This window comes from Dermacentor albipictus, chromosome 5 (assembly GCF_038994185.2).
Source record: "Dermacentor albipictus isolate Rhodes 1998 colony chromosome 5, USDA_Dalb.pri_finalv2, whole genome shotgun sequence".
Classification (NCBI taxonomy): domain Eukaryota; kingdom Metazoa; phylum Arthropoda; class Arachnida; order Ixodida; family Ixodidae; genus Dermacentor; species Dermacentor albipictus.
In genome coordinates, this window is record NC_091825.1 from 74503297 (window position 1) to 74528011 (window position 24715).

Consider the following 24715-nt stretch of genomic DNA (forward strand, 5'->3'; position numbering starts at 1 on the left):
CCAAGCGAACGAGCACAGCGGAAGATGAAAGACGATAGCCGCGAACGGTGGAGACCAGTAAGAGCGGCCCCTTCAGTGGCGTGCGCGCAGAAAATCGGTATCATGTGGACACGCCCGACCCCTCGATGCATACTTATATCTGGTCTTAGCTGGACCTCTCATTTGACACTTTCACCTGCTCCCATCAGCTCTCGCGCCCGCTTACTTGGTGTGTTCGGTTTCGTCTCGTTCGCGTTTGTTTGGGTGTCATGATTCGCGATTGTTTTGTAATATGACTGTATGCGCAACGCGAATTCTATAGTACTTTCAGGAAGCCATGCGGCACCAACAAATACACTGGAGCCTTCGGCGAGTCATCTATAAAAGTCGACGCGCTTGACCTGCCGATAAGATTTTAGACGATGGCCGACTCTGCCACATGCCTCTCAAATTATTTGCCTAAATATATCACAAAATGAAAACGCGTATAGACCTGCGCTGAAATTTCGCATTAGGTGGCATCGTAATAGTCGGCGAACTTTTTATGGGACAAGAATCAGTTAAATTAGTTTTTCTGAGAGCATCAAATGAACTTGAATTATTGTCTACAACGTAACGCCTTTAAATTCTTAGTTCTTAGGTTCTTAGTATCGCATCCAGTTAAACATTTGCCACAAGAGACATACTTCTGATTTTTGGGTCCAGTGCAAGCGATCTGAAAGCCATGGCAATCTAAGCAGGCAAAGCCTCCTAGAATTGTTTGCGCCTGCGGACTGCATCCGATGAACGTCAAATATGAAGCTTTGTGCACCCTTTTATTCCGGTGAACGTTAAGAAAACTGACAAACCGATACGGCGCATCTAATAAGCGAGACGAAACTGTGGTGCAAAAATACAAATGCAACTGTTGAATTTATCAACCGTGGATTAGCCGAAATATCGCTTTACCTCTTTATTCCGCGTTTTATTCCAGCACTGCGAAACAAATCTCGACATTCAATAAATTACCACCGTTTTCTCGCATTCGAAACAACTGTGGAGCGTCGGAAATGTTAAAAGGCCTATTTTGATAATCATAATGTTGCTCATGTATTGCGCCAACGTTTTCGCTCTGGCGTGGGGCTGTGAATGAAGCTTTGATGCCTTCAGAGTAAACACCTTCGTCCTAAGCAGAACGCTCTCTACTTGAAAAAAAATAATGACTGTTGTTACAATCTTTGGAAATGACACGTATTTCATGTACCGTCACAAACAGCGCCGTAAGTCATTACCGTGCAGCCATGCGCACCAAAACTACAGTAATTTATTTCTTTTTTTTTATCGTAACATAGTACATTAGATGGGGACGCATGGTTTTGTGAGTCATTATTCCGCAGATTTTCAAATTGCCGTAAGTGTTAGTCAGATACCTAAATTGTCCTTAGCACCCAAGTGTGTACTCTAATTTCCCAAAGTAGGCGGCAACCGTGCCCGGTAACTTCAAGAGCGTCTTCCCAGTCATGACGACGCAGGATGTCATAAAAGTAGTACACCGCCAAATGTATTGCACGAACATTGCCGGTGTTCTTCTTTATAACAAACGTGTCTTAAATGTTTAATGTGACCTCTGCGCTCATTTTTTTTCTCTCCTTCAGAGTGCATGTTATGGGTCAACGACCAATACAAGGACAACTACCCTCGGAAATGCCAACAAAAGTACAAAAAATACTGCGGTGAAGGCGTTTTAATCTACGACCAGCAGACTTGCGCCGACCAGCAAGGTGCATAGGAAGCGGCTGAATAAAATGCTTGTAGCAGGCGGCGTTTCAATATTGTCCGATACGTTTGGGTTTGGATTGAAGTCATCACAATACGCGAATATTTCGCGTGCCAGTGCGCATAACGCAAAAGCCACAGCTCGTTTTCAATCGAACAATAGAAAGCTTAGAAGTCGATAAATACCAAATGATGAACGCACTTGTGTAGCCCGAAAGAGCAATGCCACTCAGAAGCATAGCACTCTCTGCGTCTTGTGTCCAATGGCAGTCAGCGCTGGTTTGCACAGGTCACTGAGAAACTCCCGTGGTCCACACAGAAGCACTATGGTCTCAGCCGTTGGTGAAGGAAGGTGCTCGGCCATGATGCCAGGAGTCAGGGGTCCCGCCACGTATGTAATTGCACTTTCACTCGTGGGAGGCTTGCTTAGTACGTGACAGAGACTGCAGTGGGAGGCAAAGCATTTACTCAGATGCACGTATGAGAAAGAAAGGTGTCGCTGATGCAGTATAGCTTTTTTTTTTTCATTAAGGATCAGTGATATGACACACGTATCATTTTTTTTTGCTTAGACGGCGTTACTCCACCTCAAAACCATGGTAAACGTAATTACAAGCCTAGAGTGGTTGAAACAATTTACTGTAATAGTTTTATTACTGTAATAGCTTTTGTCTCCCAAAAAGAGTCATGACGCAAACATTACTCAAGTATACGCTAAATAAAATGATGTTTTAAGCAGTTCTTTTGGTTCAGTCCGCCATCTCCTACGCAGCTACAATCGGCCGTTCCAATAGTAGCTCCATAGCAGATGATCGAGCAAGCCTTAGCGAGTGTCCAAACATCAAGAAGTTTTGCGCACACATGACACCTTACGCGTCGCAGTATCATGAGAGGTACAAAGCTTCTGGGAAACGAAACGAAAACTAGATCGTCAAAAGACTATTCGAGTAAATCTTTAGGGTATCCCTGATCCATGCCAGTATATATCCTGTGGTGTCGATTTCTAGGATCATCGTTAACTCATGATCATGATCATGATCATGAGTTAAGTAGTCTAAAATGTCAAGCCGCAACATTCACAAGAAGTCATAACAAAGCAACTCGCATCCAACAGGAAGACAAATGTATATTTAGGCAAATTGTGTTTCATCGCCCTCATCGGTATGATGTTACGGCTATTAAGTCAAATTGATATTTACAAGCTGCGCTGGCAGGTTCTTTTTACACCAATATGAAAACAGCACGACAGAGATAGTTTTGTTGTGTGTCCTGGACCTACAGCTGAGGACACGCTTGTAATTGTTTAATTATGTTCTTTCTACTTACGCAATCATGATTGGTGCTGACATAAGCGACCGCAGTTTACACACGGAAAGTGGTGCATTACAGTTTCTCAACGCAAATACGTAGTTAAAAAGAAAATCGCCGCATCAAGAATGTTTGAAAAACAATGTTTACTAACTGCAGGTCATATTTATTTATTTATTTATTTATTTATTTATTTATTTATTTATTTATTTATTTATTTATTTTAATAGCTACATATCTCGTGAAGGCTTACAGTAGGACGTTTACAAGAATGCCAGCAACATTCGTATTACACCATTGAAGAGAATGCAATGTATCGAAGTTGTACAGTTCTCAAAGCATATTCTTCTTAAATCAAACGTATTGGGAATAATATGAATGCTACAAATGACTATGCAAAACATATTATACCTATCGTATAGAGCATGACCAAAAAACATAATACACATAATCGGTTGAACACAGCAGCTTAGGATACTGAAAAGCCGTAAAAATAAAAAAAGTGAATAAACGAACTACTAAAAGAGTAACTGCAAGGGATGGTTCAGTGCATTAAAATATTTTGAGTGACGTCAAGTTTTAGGACTTCAACTGTGCTGATTCCATTCGTGTATGTGGCGCGGAAAAAAAAACAACTTGTTGAAGACACCTTAGGGCAGGTTCTAGCTTCAACTTTAGCAGGCAATCATGGGGTAGTGAAAGATAGGTCAGAGTGGTAAAATGGTCATTCTTCTTCACCTCACGGCGCTCTAAAGCATGTTTTACAAAACCTAAGTAGGACAAAAGCGCTTCGTGTAGACAGGTTAGTCGGGTTTAGCTGGTTCTGTATTTGTCAAGCTGCTCGGGAGTCTCCAATGTTTAACCGTAGATTGGGCAGCACGGTTATGTATTGCTTCAAGGCTTTCTTTTTACCAAATATTAGGTACGCTGATCCCGAATTATGCATGCACATTTAAGTATCGGTGAAATGTTAGTTGATAACGAACTTGTAAAGAAATTTCCTCTCATCTAATTCTGTGCGGGGCCGGCTTTTGAAGATATAGCATTCATGGGAGTCTTCCATGTTAGATCTGAAGAGAATGGAACCCGTAAATGTATTGACTTGTTTTACTTCGGCAATATTCTCGTTCTTTGAATAGCAGATGAGCCTATTGTTTTTCATGCAAAACGAATATTTTCACTGGTTGACCTACATAGTGGCATAACCCACTTTTGACACCAAAATATGTATAAAATATAACCTGCTTCGAGCACTGCCTTGAGCCAAGGCAGGGATTTCTAATTTCTCTTTGTAATAATCAATCGTTCGCGGAACGGCTTAGTTTAGAGGCTATGCCTTTGCCAATGTATATAATATGAAATAAAAATAAAATTGGAACCAACAAGGATCCTAGTGGTACGCCTTAGCATACTGAAAGATGAGTAGAATGATCACTATTGACGAGTGCGTTGTGGCAATGGCCCGCTCCAGAAGTGCAGCGCCACAATTTTATTTAGCGGGCAAACCCAGGAAAGACAGTTGGTGAAAGAGTAGGGAGTATCAGATACATTATCGAACGCCTATTGTAAACAGAGAAGAACGCGGTATGTATATAAAATAGTACAGCAATAATGCAGAATGTATATGGGTGCACGCTGTACCCTATTGAGAATGGTTAGAGAGTCGACACTGTCTGACATGGAGCGCTCCATAAAGCTTCGACTGGGGCTAGTTGGTATGGCATGGTTCTGCGTGCAGTGCAATATTGTCATACAAAGCAGAAAAAACGCAAACGCACATCTGTGTCTGTGTTTTTTGTCCTTTGTATAAAAGTATAGCCCAGCAAGCAGAATGTCATGGAGCGTACCGAGAACACGAGTGCAAGTGTTTCCTCAAGTTTTTCTCAAATATAATGCTGCGCTAATTTTCTGATATGGAAAGTATTACACAAGCAACGTTCATCAAACATAAAAACCACAACGCCTGTTTCATGGCCATGCCACTACGGTGCAGAGCACGAGGTCGCGCATCCGAATCCTTGCCGTGGTTCTCGCATCCTTATTGTTGCGGAATGCAAAAGCACCCGCGTACCTAGATTTAGGTGTATGTTTTAGGTACCTCCGGTTGTCCTAATCATTCACCATGTGTTATAAACTAATGAGCTTCGTCAAGGGCAGAGAAGACGAATATTGCTCCCACGCAAAAGAATTGTGTGAACGCAAATATCGTGTGCACACTCGTATGCAGGCAGGTGTCCATAATAGCTTTTGTGAACTTCTACATTCAGGTTAACCTTGTCAAGGTAAGTACTAAACGCGTAAGTGTCTGTTCCATACCTGAACCGCTCAGCTTGAACCTTGGCGTAATTATCCAGTTCACGACGAGCGATGATGTCTTCTTCGGTTCTGTTGACATCTATCATCATGATTTTCGTTTTGTCCGTCTGGTCCGCCAGCACATGGCGCAGAAGCTGGAGCATTGGCGTGACGCCACTTCCTGCTGCGACTAGTCCTAACCAGGTTGCTGGTGGCAGCCAGCTGCCGTCGACCGTCACGAAACGTCCCTGACCTTGATACAGAAAGCGTCCTCGTGGACCCTGGATCTGCGGTCGGAAGTAGGAGGATAACAATAAGGATGAGATTGATACCCGCGCGAGTCAAGAACTAGGCGTAAGCGGCCACGGGCCCTATAACGTAAAACTATTCCAATATGTTTTTATTCCAATCTCCTGCCGTCAAATTTGGGTAAGAGCCGACGCAAGTAACGGGCGGTGACCTAAAGCCTTGTCTAAACAGACCAATCGAGCGCTCTCCTTGTTTATAGGAAGCCACTTTTGTTTGCTTTGAAAATGAATAACACTACCTACACTGAGCGGCTTGTCTCATCTAATTGGCTAGCAGGAAGCCAGGAGCACGCTCAAGTGGAGATGGAGTCAATGGGGCCGAGCCAGTGCACTGAAATTCGACAACCGAATGAAGAGGGCATTGCAGGCGCCTGCGATTGGTCCGCTTTCCCTTACTTGGCTTGCGCTGGCTCATCTAAAATCGCGGTAGCACGCAACGGAAGGTTAAGACTGCTGCTAAAATAGATCCACAGCAAAGAGGAGTCGGCAGAGCCAGATCGTAAACGTGCCGAAAATGCTCCAAATCGTTACACAGCCACGAAAAAGGTTTTATTGTACGCAAATAAACCCATGCTCTCCGGCAGGTGCGGGTAGCCAGTGCCTGAGCGATCGGCGGCAGCCCTCTTTTATTCCTCTCAAACGGGGCAGCCTGCGGCTATTCAGGAAAAATTTCAGTTTTGTTCGGCATATTAATACATCTTTAACGCACACACGCCATTTTCACGCTGTGAATTTTCGCGATTTTGTGACGTCGCGTGACCGGCAGGTGAAGTAGTTGCAGTCCGAAAACTTTTGACCAATACCCGAGGGCTAATGGAGAAAAGGCGTCGGATCAGAAATAACTACGTTTTTTTGTTCGGTACAATCGTGCATAATCAGTGTGTACCCGTTTTATCAGATGGGGAGCTATCACGTTTTTCGTGACGTCGCATGACAGACACGCGAAGAAGGGATGGTCCAAAAAAGTTTTCGACCAATCAAGGAGTGCTGATTACAGAATTGGAATAGAACAGTTTGGAATAGCTCTACGTTATCGCGCGCCAAAACTGATAAATGGTCCAAAAAGGTTTTCGACCAAACGAGGAGTGCTGATTACAGAATTGGAATAGAACAGTTTGGAATAGCTCTACGTTATCGTGCCCCAAAACTGGTAAACTCTAGTGCCGCATGCACGGTATTTTGATAGAAATCAAGATCCGTTTCCAGGATGTTAGTGGAAATAAATTACATTTGTCCGATTAAATAACTCAAGATTCTGAAGCGATCTCATGTAGTCGGAAAGAATCACAAAGAAAAGAGAACATCACGCATTCCTTCGAACTACGTGCAGCATCGAACGTTTGTTGCAAGCATGTCTGAAGGCAAAAAAATGTCGCAGAACGCAAGAGTCTATAGCCTCGCCAGTATTTTAAATCTCCCCCGCTTTCTTCACAGCGCGGTCAAATTAAAACCACCACCGTTACTTTCACGGAAAGAAATCATTTGGACGTGCCTCCATAGTGCGCTTCATGACTTGTAAACTGCAGGTGTTACATTTTATGCGGCACTCTGAAATTCGCTTATTATATATTGGTATGTAATGACCATATTTGATAATAAAAAAAAAACTTTGAGTCGCTCTAAATGTCGAAGGGATGTTACTAAGTTGCTTGTGCTCTCATGAGCCCGTCAGGACTTTTTTAAGGCTTGGATTAAGTTAGATTAAATACCCTGCCCTGGTAATTTATTGCACAAGAAAGGACAAAATAAAGGTAGGAATGATGCAGCAGCCGTTTTTCATATTTACGACAAGGCTCTGCCTAAAGGTACGTCCGACGTCTCCCTCCAACACTTTTTATAGGTTCATTAGATGGATCCGGCATTGTTTTTATGGAATTATGTCCGACGATTCCCATTGGTTTCCCTCTGTTTCACGTTAGGATACTAGTGCCATAAGCATGCTGATGAGCTAAATACAAGCTTTCATTGGATCAGCACTGGTCGTGTGTGTGTTTTGCAGCGCGCTCATCATTGCCTTAGGAACTGCCACTTCTGCCTCCACAGCCTTGATGCGTACTTTCCCAGCAAGAAAAGCTCATTGTATGTGGGGCCCCTCGATGAGATATTATGTGACAACATGCGCTCATCGCAAATAGAGCAATGCTGCAGTTACGCTTCGCTGTCGATTCGCGAAGCCATCGGTGGAAATCCGGTGGCGTCACAGCATTTCACAATTACGAATATTTCGAAGTCAGAACTGCAATCCTGAGGTTAACAGGATCTTTAACTAGCGAAAGCAAAGAAACACAACTCTACTCCGAACTATCAGCTCCACTGACCGCTCTTCATGTTCCATTCAGCATTCGTTCGCGACCAAGCGCGAGTGACCCTGTTTGTACCGTTTGCTTTACAGCTCAAAGAAGTTCTTCCTTGACCTTTCTTCGCACGACCACTTTAATTGTACCGCAAGGCACACCACTCATAAAAGCCTAAAAAACTGGTAACACGAGTTATGGCGTCGTATACGACGCGTTTCCGCATAACTTTAAAAGCAGTTTTGGTCGTGCCCTAGAATATAAAACTTATAATTTGACGTTGCTTCGTCTACTTAAAATAGTGAATGCTGTAGAGATGAGCTTCTGTGTGGAGGGGGCGGTGCGGACGAAGCAAATCCGAAAGAGAACGCGCATACACTTGCTACAGTGATGGTTATCAGCGGCTGAAGGCTCGCTTTTCTAACGCAACGTGCAGTGAATGTTTGTATGGTATAGACAAGGTACGTAAAGCGCCCAAGAATCGGTCTTTAGAAACGGCGAAGTGAACAAGCATTATGCAATAAAAATCGAAACAGTTAGCAATGAGTAGTAAATATTACAAGTACTCAAACTCACGCAACTCGGTCGTTTTGTTAGCGTTGCGGCACAATATCAGATTGATACGCTGAGTACATGGATTTGATACGAATTTACTCAACTTCTCGTTTTTTTATTTCTTTTTGTCTCTGGCAGTTTGCCTGACGTGGCGAAAGCGTTTTCGCCACTTACATATGATAACGCAAGACGCCACAAAACTTCGGGCCTTGCCATCGGACGGTAGCGTCAAGCCTTTAAGTAAGCCTGTTGCTCCGTTCTTACGTGCACTGTAGAGCACCTGTAATAACTGCGGAATAAACGGTGCATTAGATCTGACTGTCAATCGGTCACGAGGACCCGTTTCTTGCTGTCATTTACCATTCTCTGATCTAAGTGGGGAAAGTGCTTTCGCCACAGCAAATACACTGGCGGAAAAAAAAATTAGTAAGAAAAGAAAGTAAAAGTGAGAAAAAGTACGTTGGTTAGCCAAACACGTTCTCCACCGCATTATAGTTGATTTCAGCGTTTCGATGGCCAGTTCTTGTGTGCTTTGCGTACGTTCTGCTCTAACCTCATATCAACTTATTTGACGCCTAGAGCCACTTCTCGACACTTCCTTCGTCAGAACAGTGGGCCATCCGCCTTCGTATCATGAATTGCCGTCGAAATTCTCTATGGCACGTACTCCTCCTTCTTAATTGTGAAGGTTCGTAACTAGTATATCTGATGACGGGAAGGTATGCAAATATAAAATGGAGTTCTTCCCGTATTTTAACCGCTCTATTCTGAATTTAGGGCATAGCTTCGCGGAACGTGGTTCTCATGACGGATCCACCATTTCGCCGTATCGTTAAGCCGACAAACACGATTGATCGTGCGTACGTACGATGCAGCTTTAGACACTTCATTAGGAAAAACATGAAAGCAGTTTATACAGCGTGTACAAGATTTTTCTATTCCCGACGTTCTTTGTCCGGTAGCCTCCTCCCTTGGACACTGTCATAGGGACGCTTGCCCAGCAGCGAAGAAAACCACACGTGTTTCAAGGCGTTTTTCTAGACAACTTCTTAATAAATATGTCATTGTTCGATGTCTCGATCCTCCCTAAAGTTGTTGTTGGTTTTTGTTTTAAATTGACTTTATTGCAATGCCATCCGACTCAGGGCCAATACAGCCCCCCCATCCGCCCCCCCCCCCTCCGAAGTTGGTGCACGCCTGAGGGAAGCCGATTCAAAGCACGGAGCAATTATGTGGCGATGGTTTCTTCATCGTCGTCTTTCTTACGATGTATATTAGTGCCCATTTTACCTGCTTCGGTGTTAAGCGCATTTTCTTCTGCTTCTATTTTTCTCTTGGTATAGTGCGCTGGAAAGCTACGCGATGCACTCAGCCACGGCAATGTTTACAGTCTTACCTTTAATTTCGTCCCTAGGCACACCATGTCGAGGAACTGGGACATCCCGCCCACTTCAGGAAATTTCCCTGTGGTGCCCGTGCGGTACACCTTGACCATAATGTCGAAGCCACCTGCTTGGTCGCAACGGCTCACCGGAGTGTACGGTCTCGTCACGGAGCAGCCATCGATACGCGCACAGAGAAGAAGGTGCTGGCCGACGCTGAGGCCCAGCGTCTGCGCAGGCAGGCACCAAAAAGAACGATGCGTGCTAAGCAAAAACCTTGAATTGAATTCTGGGGTTTTACGCACCAAAACCACGATTTTATTACGAAACAGGCCGTAGTTGGCAACTGCGGATTAATTTTCACCACAAAAGCATCTTTGACCTGCTTCCATTGCACTGGAAACTGACGTTTTTTGCATTTCGCCCTATCGAAATGCGGCTGACTCAGCCAGGATTTCATCCCACGACCTCGTACTTAGCAGGGCAAAACAATACCCGCTGAGACACCATGGCTGTCCAGCAAAAACTTCACAGTTACCGAGTATACGACCCACCTGACTATTGATTAGGAATTGCGTGTGGCAAGCTACACACTGAAGCGGACTGTCCACTACGGCTGTCCAGTAATGCACTCAAATGAAATGAAATTCCAGCCTATTACGTGCGAAAAGCAGGATCTGATAATGAGGCACGCCATAGTGGGGGAGTTCAAATTATTGTCGAGCACCTGCGGAACGTCCACCCAACGAAATGCACACAGGCGTTTCTTGCATTTCGTTCTTATTAAAGTCTGGCCGCCCTCGCCGGTTTACTCTATCACAAAGTCTTTCAACTGCAAGGCAAATACTTGCAGTTTTGACGTTCGATTAAGCCGCAAGAGCTAGCACAAGGACAGGAGTTTACCAAATGGGTGCAATAGAAATGCAGCGGTAAGAAATTACGAGTGCGGCATGCCACCCTTTACTTATCCTTTACTAGAGAAGGCGGTAGTTGTCTGATTGGAGGACATAATTGCGTAGCTGATGTTAAAGCGGTTAACAGCCTACACGCAGGCCGTCTTCGTGGAGGAGTTAGCTCTAAAGCAACGAGGCTCCTCTTTTGGCAGCGAGCTTCACGCTGCCTCAGGCGAAAGACCAGGAATACGAAACCATTACCGCTTCTGAGCTGCTTATGCGCGACGAGCTGTCGGAAATGCAACTGGGTGCTCCCTTACGCATTGCGCTCCATTCATGCTGGAAAATGTAGCGCTGTAGAGGTAAGGCGTGTGCAGTATTTGGCTGCAAAATTAGTGCTAAGGAACGGAATGAATCGATGTGGCCAAGTTCATGGACTGCTGCTACATAAAAATCTCTACAGCCTTTGTTACTGGCCCTTCGTGATACACGGTCTTCCTCGAGGATTAAAAATTCACTCATCTGCCAGCGTCTTTGTATGACTACTTTATATTGAAAGGCCTTCGATGCCGGGACGTCGGCAAGACGGCGACATTGAGAACCCGCTCGTTAGACAGCGCCAAAAGGCGTTCGTGTCGCTTACTGGCATAGTAAATTCTTTGCACGTTATCTAGACATCTCCAACAACGTACACGCAAACGTACGTCCTGTCTATCGCCAACGTATCAGGAGTAAGTGAATGGGCGCCCTTTTGAATCAATGCGCTGGCGCATCGACGACGGTGACTGACAGCACACGAATGTTCAAAGCGGAATGTTTCGTGACGGTTAGCAGAGTAAGCGAGTGACTATCAAAAATAAGCCTTTCCTACAAGCTATTACAGAACAGAGAACATCTACGTCCCATGCCTTTTCCGCACCAATAACAAATATATCGCAACTGAACAACCCGCGAGCGATTAAAGATAAATAACAAACAGCCAGAGAGTGACCGCACAGAGAAACGTTACTGAGCCAGAGACCTGACAACGTGCTGCGTCAAAGTGTTTGCCAAATAAAGAACGAAAAGCGAAACACACTGATTCTGATTTAATTCATAAGCGGAAAGTTTAGAGTGCTTGGAACACATTTCTAGCCGCGCTTCTAGTTCAAGCACCATAAACAATGCTCGCACAGGTTGTACAAGGCATATTGAGCTCCGAAAACGCTTCCATGTCTTATGAAGCTGCGCCTAGAGTTTCTTGTCGTCCACACAGTCGCTGTCAAAAATTTCCGCCAAAACAGAAGTTTGTTGAGCCGCACTGGGATAATGCACACCTATTGCATACACTGGCAAGCAATGGACGTGTGACCAAGTGATGAAACACGGCGGCGCCCACGGATTGCCGTGAAAAGAATCTACAGTCCGGCGTTTCCATCGTGCCATGCAGCGGCTGGTGAAGTAAGATAGGTTATGCTGGAGACGCGAATCTCAGTAACATTTTAACCTCTGCATAGTTCAGAGTCTTAAACGTGGCCTACAGCAGCACGGCCATCTGTTGCTGTCGCAGCGCCAGCGCCATTTGCGTAGCCAGCGGGAGGTGTCGGAACTCCTCCCCCACCCACAAACATTTCTGATGAATCATTCCCTTCTCTTTTTCCCATGGAAGAGAAAGTTCCTGGAGGTGGGCCTCGAAAGAAGGACAGATATGAAAGTGAAAACTTCAATGTCAAATAAAAAGGTGAGGGCTAGTGGTGGTAGGAAGAGGGTGGTGTTATGGAGGCGATCTTCTCTTCCATGTACAGAACACTGCGGCCCCATACATTGCGCGCCTCTACCTCACTCCGGATCATAATAACCATAACTGCTAAGGGGGGATAAACACCAAAAATTCCATACACAGTTAAAGATGGGACGAACGCGTGCATAAAACTTCGGGGCATTGTTGCTCCCCATCAAGCGTTTGTGTCGTCGAAGACTTTCACATTCTGGTATTTTACAAGATGGTCGACCGCACCGTGCGGAAGGAAAGTATTCCAAAATATTACTACTTGCTTGTCTAGGCAACGCATAATAAGCACCCTAATCTTTTTTTTCGTTTTCTTTCCTTGTCTCTGACTTTAGTTATGTTGATAAACTTAGGAAGAGCTTGCTGCTAGATTAGTTTGTAGTCGCTGTTGAGAGCGAAACAGAGCAAAAACCGGGACAATAAAAGAAGGACATACATGAAGCTGATGTTCACATGGAAAAATACATGAAGGACCGAGTGCTGGGGCAGGGAAGCTCAGAAACCACCACAACAAACAGGGGAGGGCAGGTAGGTCTCGAATAGCGTCGAATCCATGCAGAAACAGAAATACAGGAAATTTAGATGCTGAACCTTGCCGTTCAACAACCCTGTGAATGTTCAAGCGCGTAATAGTCACTAACGAAAAATAATCTTAAAGAAGGGAATTGGAGTGATGTATACGACGAGGCGAGGGGGGGGGGGGGGGGAGACGCACGTGAAATGCATCGAGAACGAAGGTGGCGGATAATTATGAACATAAGGTCAGTACCTCGTCACTGCCCGATCGCTCAACGCCATAAGGTCGTGGTCAGTCACTTAGCTCAGGCTCACCTATCACGTCGTAACATGTGTTGCTTGCTGAGGAGAGCCCATCCCAAGTAAATGCCTCCGCAATATTTAGAATAGATAGGTATTAGGAGCACGGCAATTTCAAATCTCACGGTGCTAGTGGACCTTATTTTACTGCGAACTACGGATTCCGTGATTGTCAGCAAGGCTTCTAAAAGGAAGCAGCCCTGCTTCGGACTGTCTCCCTTGTCAACTCCCGAGTGCGATCAAATAAAAATATGCGTCGCGTAATGGCAAGAATGCCATGACTTCAGGTTCCTTCGAAAGATCCTTTCAAACAAGTCGGACAGCAGCTCAACGAAAGTGAGTGAAACTTGCATCATATGATACTATCGAAGCTCTAGCGCAAAGCTTCGTTCCTCTATCTTTAAATCCAGAATAATATGGCAGGCCCACGACACCGAAAGCGCGATCGAGTGAGAGGAAACTTGCAAAAATAGGGCCCGCCTTTTTCCGTACGTAGCCGGTGCCGTACCATTGACAAGAAGATCTGGCTGGAAAACAACAGTTATATTAACTATTACCAGGGCTGCAACAAGCCTAGCAGGCCTGGCCTGCAAACAAGACACACGATAATGTGCTGTCCTCTTTTTGTTTGACCTCGTTTTCAGAGCTGTTCTCTCTTGCAAGTCATGCGCCAGCCAGGTCATCAACACACATTATATGCGTGCATCAATTCGTAAATGAAATTTTAGTTTTTCTTTGTTCTTTAATATCATCACTTTTAAAGAAAGCATGCGGATGATAGCTTAATTGGAGAAGTGACTGCACGCCTTGGCAATAAAAAGTATGCATCCTCGTGGTTAAATCATTTTTGTCCGGAGAGTGCTAGGTGTTTGTCTTTGCATGGTGTACAACATAATACATATATATATATATATATATATATATATATATATATATATATATATATATATATATATATATATATATATATATATAGGAACTAGAGTTTGCATTGGTCCACGCGTGTTCATAAAGGTGAGACGCACAATTGTGCGGTTATCTTTCGTTTATTTAACGATCAGTTTCGGTCGGTAGACCGCCCTTGCTCAAGGGATAGGTATCGCTTGAAAAAGGAATTGGGTAAATGACGCCGAAAATAGCCACGAAATTTTGCTTCTCATCTTTGTATATATATATATATATATATATATATATATATATATATATATATATATATATATATATATATATATATATATATATTTATTTATTTATACAGAGAGAGCGAGAGAGAGTTCTCGGTGGACAACGCACCCCCCCCCCCCCCCCCCGACATGACGGTCTGGCTACGCCACTGGCCAGCGCACCCGTCCGAGCTAGCCCTTTGTTGTTTGTCGAAGGCGCACACTCCACACGCTAGCATCAGCGAACTTGAACTGTATACCAGAATGCTGCTGGTAAGCCATGCTAGCGCACCATGCACTCTGCTCCAGCGGCCACTACGTGAGATAAGACATGTTCCGTTCCCCTGCCAGCTACGCTAGGCTGTGGAGCGTTCAATTTTAGCCGGCGTAGAGCAACTCCAGGCTACGCCTGATATATCTGCGCCTTTAGCTTGGCATGCAAATGCACTCTTCATCTGTTAGTGGAGACAGAACGCAACGAGGCTCTACAACCACGTACAGAAAACCGGCTTGCCTCGGAGAATACTGCGCATTGAAAGAACGTCGCTGGAGTGCACATGCGTGCGCAAAGCCCACGAAGCAGCTAGGAGAGTATAGGAAATTTGCGGCTAGCAGACATGCGGAACCTGTTCACTGGTTCTACGTTACACAAGCAAGGGAAGCGAACTAGAGGGGGTCTGGTTTTCTAGAGTCTATATTGTACGTGAGTTCCGGCGAATGGTAATGGCGGCGTCTTTTTTTTCAGTTTCGATGTGAAAAACATTCATTTTTAGAGTGTTTTGTGAAACACGCACTCGCATATCAAGTCAAATTTTTTTATGAAGGCTATCGTATAACCAAATTATGTGAAATGCGAGTGCGTTTCGGAATTCCACTGTAGTTTGCCTCTGACGCATGGAAGAAAGCCATATATATTAAGTGTTTGAGAGAAATATAAACATGAAGTGGTAACTTTTAGCAAAGATTGCGGCAATTCAAGTTCCGGAGATTCTTCACGGTAGTTAATCAATTGGGCCATTAAAACAGGTAACAGACAGGAAGAATGCTACTATGTCGTGCTATGCAGCTAAATGTTGTATGGACATCTAAGTTCCTAAAGCTAGTTCATCTGCCATTTAGTCCATGCTATAGTCTGAACAATGCATGAAACACGGTCCCTCCTTTAAAAGGAAAGTGACTGGTTTTTCTACTTTTTTATTTTAGGAGTGCACATTTCTTGATCTGACAAAGAAGAATATTGTATACCGAAGAATTCAAATTAATTAACTGCTTGATCATGACATTTTGTGCAGCCTATTTTACTGAGAGGTATTTTGCGGAGCGCCCTTCCGATCTCGCCCCTTTCGATAGGTGCCTGGTACGATAGGCCAAACTAGAGGGCGTGGTTATGAGATCGGGGGGCATGCAAACAGTTCAAATGCCTGCTCTGTAACCGGCCAGTTGACTGCTGATTGCCATAGCTACGGTTGTAGCAATTTAATTGCAGACGGATATCATCAGAAAGAAAGATGACAAAGAAGCACGTGTCGCCTATGGGGGCGGGCGTTACCATATTCATGAAAGGCATTCCGTAACTCACTTTATCCGTTAATGTATTAGAATAAATTTCTCCCTTGCACACAAGCCTCCGATAAGTAATATATAGATGCATCATTTATGTGCCGCTGCAATACGTTAATCTGTTTTCATGCTCGTTTGCCATTTCCCATAATTTTTCTTCTTGGCATCTCTTCAACTGAATTAAATGTTAGTAAGCGAAGATAATGAATTCTTTCTGCCATCTATGTGTTATCTTATACCGGCCGGATCAGTCATTTAATACCTAAAGCCCCTGGTGTGAGTCTGGCATGCAACCACTCCAACGGTACCTGGAAGCGGCTCCGAAAAGAGAAGCGCAGGAGGCGAACGTCGGGGGTGATGTGGACTCGGCGATCCAGCCGCACTGTGTACCAGGCATTGGGGTCGGCGAGCAGCACGTCATTTGTGAAGGAGCTGCCTATCTTGCGTATGAGCAACACGACCAGCGTAAAGGCTCCGAAGGCGGCTGCGACAGAAGCAACAACCACGAGCAGCTGGCGGGCCCGCTTCATTTGCAATGCTGTGGAGGCAGGTGCAGAACCTGGCGATATTGCTGCCGACTTGTTGTTGTTGTTGTTGTTGTCCTGAGTGGCTGTGGCACATACCCACAGTGGGGGATTGGCCAAGAATCGGGCGGTTTAATTAGGTGCCTAAAATAATAATGATAACAAGGGAGTTAACAATTTGGGCGTGTGAGTTTAAAAGGAAGTGTTTTGTGTTTGGAGAAAAAAAGGAAATAATCAGATGAAAACCGGGTATAAGATAATAATAATAATAACAATAATAATTAATAAAAGATAAGAAATAAAAGAAAGCTATGGTTGGGAGGGAGAACGATCAATCTAACATGGAAATCGATTAGTTTCGATGAGGTAATTTTGGATCGCCAAGCAAACGTTTCTGTGGCTGAACCCAACAATGGAGGCTCCAAAAGATAGGATCACAGGCACTGATAAAGTCAGACCAATAGAGCGAAGCGGGATTTCGAGTAGTCGTTTTCTTATAATAGAAAAACGTCTGCAAGACAACAAAAAATGATCGATTGTCTCCGCTTCGCCACAGAATGAGCATAATGGTGAGGGGACCAGACCAGACCTGTGGAGGTAGAAGTTCAATGCAGGTATACGGCAGCGCAGCTTCGTGATGGACACTTCCATTTTCCGTGTTCGGCAAAAATTTCTGTTCCAAGGGTGCAGGAGATGTCCGTAATCCACAGAGTTAGTAATTGCGGAGCCTGATATTGACTGTATAATGATACTCCTGCGAAATCTAGCTGCAGTTACATAAGCAGTCAAAGGGCAGCAAGGAAGAATCGGGCCACTTATCGATGCCTTGGCTAGAGAGTCTGCAATTTCATTAATGATTAGTCCTTTATGGCCGGGCACCCAAATCAAACGCACGCTTCTCAAGTAATCAGGTACCAATGATTGAAATGTCCGCATCACGCGAGAATCACTAGAAGCAATAAGGGATGAGCACAATGATAAAGAATCAGTGACTATCACGGCTGACGTAATTGATGGTCCTAATTTGCGTAATGCCAGCACCACGGCCATGAATTCGGCTAAAAAAATCGGTATGAAATCTGGCAGCCGAAGAGAAAATGTCCAATCGAGAATCGGGGAAAATATTCCTACACCTGACTTTTCTTCACATTTTGAAGCATCTGTAGCAATTACAACGTTTGTTTGAAGGTTTTTCAGGTGATCTTGTAATATACCGTCTAGAATACGGTGTGGAAGTAATTTTGCATTATTAGGAAAGATGTCATCAAATTGAATATCCGTGGCAACAGCTCTGTCGGTAATAGGAAGAACATCGCATATGCGCACGCCCAAAGAGTCAAGTAATTTTTGCACGAATATAATTTGCGGGTTATGTAGTCGCGGCCAGATGACACCGAAAAACAACGCAGGTTGTGAAATAAAGATTACTTGGGAATGACGCAGTGGTGATTCGTAAATCCTTAAGAACGTCTGCACCGTTAAAAGCCGGAACCTGCACGAAAGTGGCGGAACACGGGATTCAAGATAAAGAATAGAATTTGCAACAAATTTAGGAAGACCTAAGCACAGACGTAATGCTTCTCTTTCTAAGAGGATTAGAGGATGGGACATGTAGGCTGGAGCTCCAGAGAAGAGCACGCAACCAAATTCTAATACAGGGCGAACGTACATACGATATATCATTAGGAGTGTATCTCTTCTCAATCCTATTCGACGACTGCTCAGCCTACGCAATATGCCAATTGCACGGGTACCTTTCCCAGTCAAATGATCTATGTGTGAGCGCCAGTTGAGAGAGGCGTTATAAATAATTCCGAGGTATTTAACAGATTCCACCTGTGGTATGTCTTGAAGGTGGTAAGACAATGAAATGTGCACTATGTCACGTATCGGAAATACGAGAACAGCACATTTGCTGGCATTGAGGGTGAAGTGACTAGCATCTAACCACCTCTCCAGATCATAAAGGTAAGTTTGCAGTCGTTGGTATAGCGTGTGGATGTCGTTTGCAGATGCAAAAAACGCAATATCGTCTGCATAAACATAAGTAGTTATTTCTTGATGACAAGGTAGTGTGCTCATGAGAATATTAAAAAGTACCGGGGAAAGAACTGAGCCTTGCGGTACGCCTCTCGTTTGTTTGTGTCTAGAAGAAGAAACGCCGCTTTCGTAGCAATAGAATTCTCTTTCACCTAAGAATGACCAAATCCACGCTACTATATACCCAGGAACACCACAGGAAGTTAACCGATTGATCAATATAGTGTGCTCCACAGTGTCGTATGCTTTAGCGATATCGAGCGTCACTAAGGCAGCGTATTGCTTATGACGTCGAGCGAGTTGTATTCGGCTTTCTAAGTCGACGTGGGCATGCCAGATGGAGCAGCCGGCCCTGAAACCAATCTGACAGGGACTAAGAATGGAATTATCATTAATAAATTTCATGATGCGACGGTGAAGAAGCCTCTCAATAAATTTTACTACGTTTGATGTAAGCGCAATGGGCCTATTGTTGTCCAATACATACCTTCCTTCTTGTTTCTTAAGCATCAATATTACCTTGGCAAGCTTCCAGTGCAACGGAATCCATGCATATTTAAGTGAATAATTCACCAAGTCTAAAAGAACGTTAGGCGATTCATGTAACAATGAATCCCTTCTTCGGCAATCCCTTCTAGGGAGGCGCTCAGTTCCTGCGGGGTCAAAAAAATTGAATTTAATGTTAAGGGTGTTGGTAGCACCTTCCTAGCACGAAGGAATGAAAATAAAGCACGCTTATTTTTTGAGTTAGATAGATAATCGTAATGTCTAATATCGTATTCCTCTTTGGCTCGAATAACAGTACGCTTAAATACACCAGCATGAAACTGATAATTTTTCCAATTGGTCGGGCACTGATTATGTAGAAGCGTTTTCCAAGCTGCCTTTCTTTTTCTGTAGTCCCGCGTACACTCATTATTCCACCAACGACAAGCGGTGCCTTTAGCCGAAGGGATGACAAATTCAGCTTGCTTCCGGGAATCCTCTAGAATTGAGCAAATGGTAGAAGCGATTTCCTTATCATTGGCATTGGCAAGTTTCGAAACGGCAGAACGCAAGAAAGTCTTAAATTTCGTATGGTCCATAAATGTGCATGCCTGGTAATCTAAAGATGTTATTTGACAATTGATTTCAAATGACACAGGAAGATGATCACTGTTGGTTGCTGATTCAACCGCTACCCACGACAAAACCTTGATGCCAGCGCTACAAAATGTCAAATCTAACACTGAACGGAAGGGTCCTCTAACAAACGTTACTTGTCCTGTGTTCTGACATGAAAGGTGACTATCAATAGTCCACTCCCAAAGTCGCTTACCACACAAATCTGTTTTGTGTCCCCACGACACGTGATGCGAATTGAAATCCCCTACAAACAAAATTTCTTTTCTACATGCAGCCACAGCCCTATCAATTTGACGCGTACTTTGCACACCGCTGGGGAAATAAGCATTTATAATTGAAAATGGATGGTGTCCTGGGAGACATAAATCTATGGCCAAAATTTCACAGTCGCAGTCCATGATTTGAAAAGAAATTTTTGCCTTGTGACAAATTTTACTGGAAACAAGTATCATTAATCCTCCACCTCGCGAGTCTCTATCTAATCGGAAGGACCGAAAACCTTTTAAATGAAAATTTTTCTCTGGCGAAAGCCACGTTTCTTGAAGAAGTAAGATATCTGGATTGAATTGAATAGATAGGCAAGATAAATCTGTTGAAGCTGAAAATATAGAGCGACAGTTCCACTGCAGCACTTTCAACTGTCCAATGGTGTTGAACGCACAGCAGCGGCAACTGCCGCCTTTAGAATACTTTCTGTAAGCACAGGAGTTGGTTGACTCTTTTTAGATTTTGGTTTCATAGTTTTTGAAATTGGGGACCCCATACGTTTGGGAGCTCGAGTGTCAAGTTCCATGTCTGTGACAATAGCAGTGTCTGAATAAGAGGGCTCATCCTCGCGTGTTCGAACTAGCAGAGTAGCGTCTGTAGAATATTCTGCAACTGTGGAAGGCGTCTCTACCTCGTTGCTAGGCGTTCGAGATGTGGCGTTAGATTCTGGGCACTGCATTGGTGTCCTAGTGGGCTGCATTATTTGCATCATGTGACTGGAAATTATTTGCGCTAAGCAATCAGAGAGACTGGATATCAATTTATCCATCGCTTTAGCCATTGATTTTTCCACAGCAGAGTCAATTGCTTCTGAGAGGTTAAGATCCATGCTTGGAGTGTTGCGCGCTGTAACACCAGAGTATCCGAAGGCCCTGTCTTTGATCACTGAAATTGCATCTCTTCGGGAGCAACGACGGCGGTCGATTATTTCAAGAATTTGTATTTCTTGAGCGCGAGCTGAGCAGTGCGAATAGTCCGCTGGGTGTTCTCCCCCACAGAGGCAGCACTTTGGAGATTGAGTAGAGCATTCACTTGAAGAATGACCATCCCCACAGGTGCGGCAACGCAAGCTAGACTTACAGCCTCCTGCGCTGTGCCCGAATCTCCAACAATTCTTACACTGGATTGGACGTGACGCAAGCGGCTCTACACGGAACACAAGAGGCCACACCTTTATTTCAGATGGACAGGATGTGCCCACAAACGTTGCAATCACAGATTCTGTCGGAACCCTCTCGTTATTGGCCAGTCGATTGCAACGGTAGATGGCAATGACGCCTGCTGCGGATAGCTTGTCCAGGGTTTCAGTAGGACTTAATCGGGAGTCTACGCCCCGTACAAGACCCTTGGTTCACGCAAGGTGAGGCGGAATAAAAGCACTCACCGGGGTGGAAGCGAATGAAGTGCATTTCAAGAGGTCTTCTACACAGGTCTGGTCGGGTGAACGACACACTATACCTCCCCGTCCGAACGCTCGCACATCAGTGATGGTCTGGAAGTGGTTAGACGTGGCCTTGAGTGCCTTCTGGACAGCCTGTGGATTTGTGATCCTGATGGAACCTCCATTGGTAGGCACAAGCGCCACAGGAATGGTGCTGACGCCACTGCGAAAAAATAAATCTATGGGCAATTCATTAGGTGGCAGGGATGCTGACCAGGCGGATCGCGCCTGGCCAGGAGAACTGGTCGACATCAGCTCAAGACGGCTGACGCAAGGAATGCCAATCAACCAGGGACTAAAATACGGTTATTGAGACACCTTAAACCACCCGATACTCAGCCAAAACGCCACTGCAGGTCCACGCAACGGTCGCTCTGTCGAGGCAAGCAGGAATCAGGGACAACAGCGATGGCGGCCCGAGCCTTCGGTCCACGACTTTAGAGCGATCACTTCTTCTTCCACTTCTATGCCCTGCATTCTTTTTCAACTGCCTTGTGGCTGCAATTTTATGAAGCGCAGTTACTACACTAATGTGGCGTTTATATATATTGCTTATTTTAAAAATTCCAGCGCCCACATGCCCAAGTCATCAGTTTCTATGTTGCACTTAAGACATAAAGTGTTTGCCACGAACGAAATGGAACCGCAACCTCAGACGAAGGATTGCTAGGCACAATAAGGAAATCGAAGATTATACTTTTACATTATGCGAGCAAAATTGGGCCAACAAGTGTGACGAAATGGAAGGGAGCATGCACCTCTCGAAGACGTGGAACATCCTCCGGCACTTGTTGGACCCCGCAAGCTCGAAAACTCAATCCGGTACAAGATTGGCAAAAGCTAGGCACGCGTTCGTAGGGAACGATGATTATTTCATGAAGAAATTAATTGAGACGTTCGTGGGGGAAACATCGCGAACTCCACTACCCGACTATGGTGGAGCGCCTAACGAGGCGTTGGACGCCCCCATCACAGAAGCGGAAGTGCGAGCAGAGATTGTAAGACTCAGAACGAAGTCGGCTCCAGGCCCTGACGGGGTAACGAACAAAATGCTCAGAAACTTAGACGATGATTCCATTACTTATCTAACGAAGTACATGCAGGAATGTTGGGAAAAAGGCGAGCTCCCGCAACAGTGGAAGACGGCAAGAATTATTTTAATACCAAAACCCGGGAAGCCTCCGCAATTGGAAAATTTACGGCCAATTTCCTTAACGTCATGCGTGGGGAAATTGATGGAGCACGTCGTCCAGACCAGACTGATGGGCTTCATGGAGCAGGGCGATCTGTGGCCACATGAGATGGTCGGGTTCCGACCTCAATTGTGTACGCAGGACGTCATGCTCCAAATCAAACATGATATAATAGACTCAAGGTCTAAAGATGCAAAACCAATTCTGGGACTGGACCTCACGAAGGCTTTTGACAACGTAAAGCATGAGGCGGTCCTGGAAGGGCTGAACAAGATTAATGCAGGTACCAGGACATATCGATACATCAGGGACTTCCTGACGGGAAGAACTGCTTGCATGAGGTTCCAAACGCTGGAATCTCCCACAATTGAGCTAGGGAGTAAGGGTACACCCCAAGGATCAATGCTGTCTCCCTTACTCTTCAACGTGGCTATGAGAGAACTCCCCGAGCAATTGGCAAAGCTCGAGGGATTAAAATTTAGTATATATGCGGATGATATCACCCTCTGGGTCAACCGGGGAAGTTATTCAGCCGTCGAAAGCCTGCTCCAGGCCGCCACCAACATCATAGTCGATTACGCGGCCGAGAGAGGCCTAGCATGCTCGCCGCAGAAATCAGAATTGTTTATATACAATCCGAAACACTTAAAGTGCAAGGCACCGTCGGAGATCAAAATTAAGGTGGCGGGTAAAGCGGTACCAATAGTCGAGCAAATTAGAATCTTGGGCCTGATTCTCCAGTCACACGGCCACAATAGCGAGACCGTCAAGAGGCTGCAGAATCACGCATTACAGACCCTGAGCGTACGGATTGTTGGCGGGTTGTACGGATTGTTGGCGAATTAGGCGGGTGGCCAGCAAAGGCCGAGGGCTAAAGGAAAAAAATTTAATTAAGCTAATACAGGCGTACATATTCAGCCGGGTGAGCTATGCAACGCCATATCTCGATTTGAAAGTGGCGGAAAGAGAAAAGATTGATTCTTTAATGAGAAAATGCGTAAAACGAGCGCTGGGACTGCCCATGTGTACATCAACAGAGAGACTGATGGCTCTAGGAGTGCACAACACATGGGCAGAACTGGCGGAAGCGGTGCGAACCTCTCAAATTGAGATACTTAGCACCACGAAGACAGGAAGAGCCATATTGGCCAAAGTTGGAATAAATCCGGACAGAGGCCCCACCCAAAAGGTGGAAGTAGATAGGGAAGTTAGAAAAAATCTGATTATTCCCCCTCTGCCAAAAAACATGCACCCGGAACATAACAAAGACAGGAGGCATAAACGAGCCGAAGCATTAAAAATTAGATTCGGTAATATCTCGGAGCATGAGGTGGCCTATGTAGACGCGGCGGGAGGTAGCGGCAGTTTTACGGTGGTAACGGCCGTCAGCGGCCGGGGTATTGCCGTGACCGCTGTCACTCTGCGCGGGCGCAACATAGAAGTTGCCGAGGAAATTGCGATCGCATTAGCTTGCGCTGGAACGGACGCGAAATTTGTGATCAGTGACAGCAAAACTGCCATAGAAAATTTTCGCAAGGGAAGGATCTCGCCCTTAGCGGCCAGAATCCTAGGCCAGAGAAAGCTAGATAGAAAAATTCAAATAATTTGGACTCCGGCACACGAAGCCGTCCCCGGCAACGAGGCGGCCCACGAGCTGGCTCGAGATCTCTACCGCCGAGTGGCAACGGGGCCCCTCGATGACCGAGGGAGCGGAGAGCGCATGCTAAAATATGGGGAGATCACGCAGCATTATAGATTGGCTCGTAGACTGGTATCCCCGCGAGACCCAAAATTAAACAACAGACAAGCAGTCGCGTGGAGACGACTACAAACTTATACATATCCGCACCCGGTTATGGCGAACCACATGTTCCCCGAGGCCAGGAGCGATAAATGAAATCTTTGTGGGGCGAGAGGGACCCTCGACCACATAATATGGGAATGTCCATATTCTCCCGGGGGAACGCACAAGATAGGTAGCAGAGACACCTGGGAGACCCTGCTGCGCAGCTCGGACTCTGAGCTCCAGCTCCGGCTCATGCAACTGGC

General features: G+C 45.1%; 1 protein-coding gene across 1 annotated transcript; it reads right to left on the reverse strand.

Moving 5' to 3' along the window:
* Positions 1 to 1323: 1323 nt before the first annotated feature.
* LOC135899764 (NADH-cytochrome b5 reductase 2-like) lies at positions 1324 to 16651 on the reverse strand. Its single transcript, XM_065429092.2, has 4 exons — positions 16385 to 16651; positions 9891 to 10106; positions 5359 to 5624; positions 1324 to 2177 (listed from the first exon to the last, which is right to left on the reverse strand). The coding sequence occupies exons 1-4, from the start codon at positions 16604 to 16606 to the stop codon at positions 1964 to 1966; spliced, it is 918 nt and encodes a 305-aa protein (XP_065285164.1). The 5' UTR covers positions 16607 to 16651; the 3' UTR covers positions 1324 to 1963.
* Positions 16652 to 24715: the final 8064 nt, after the last annotated feature.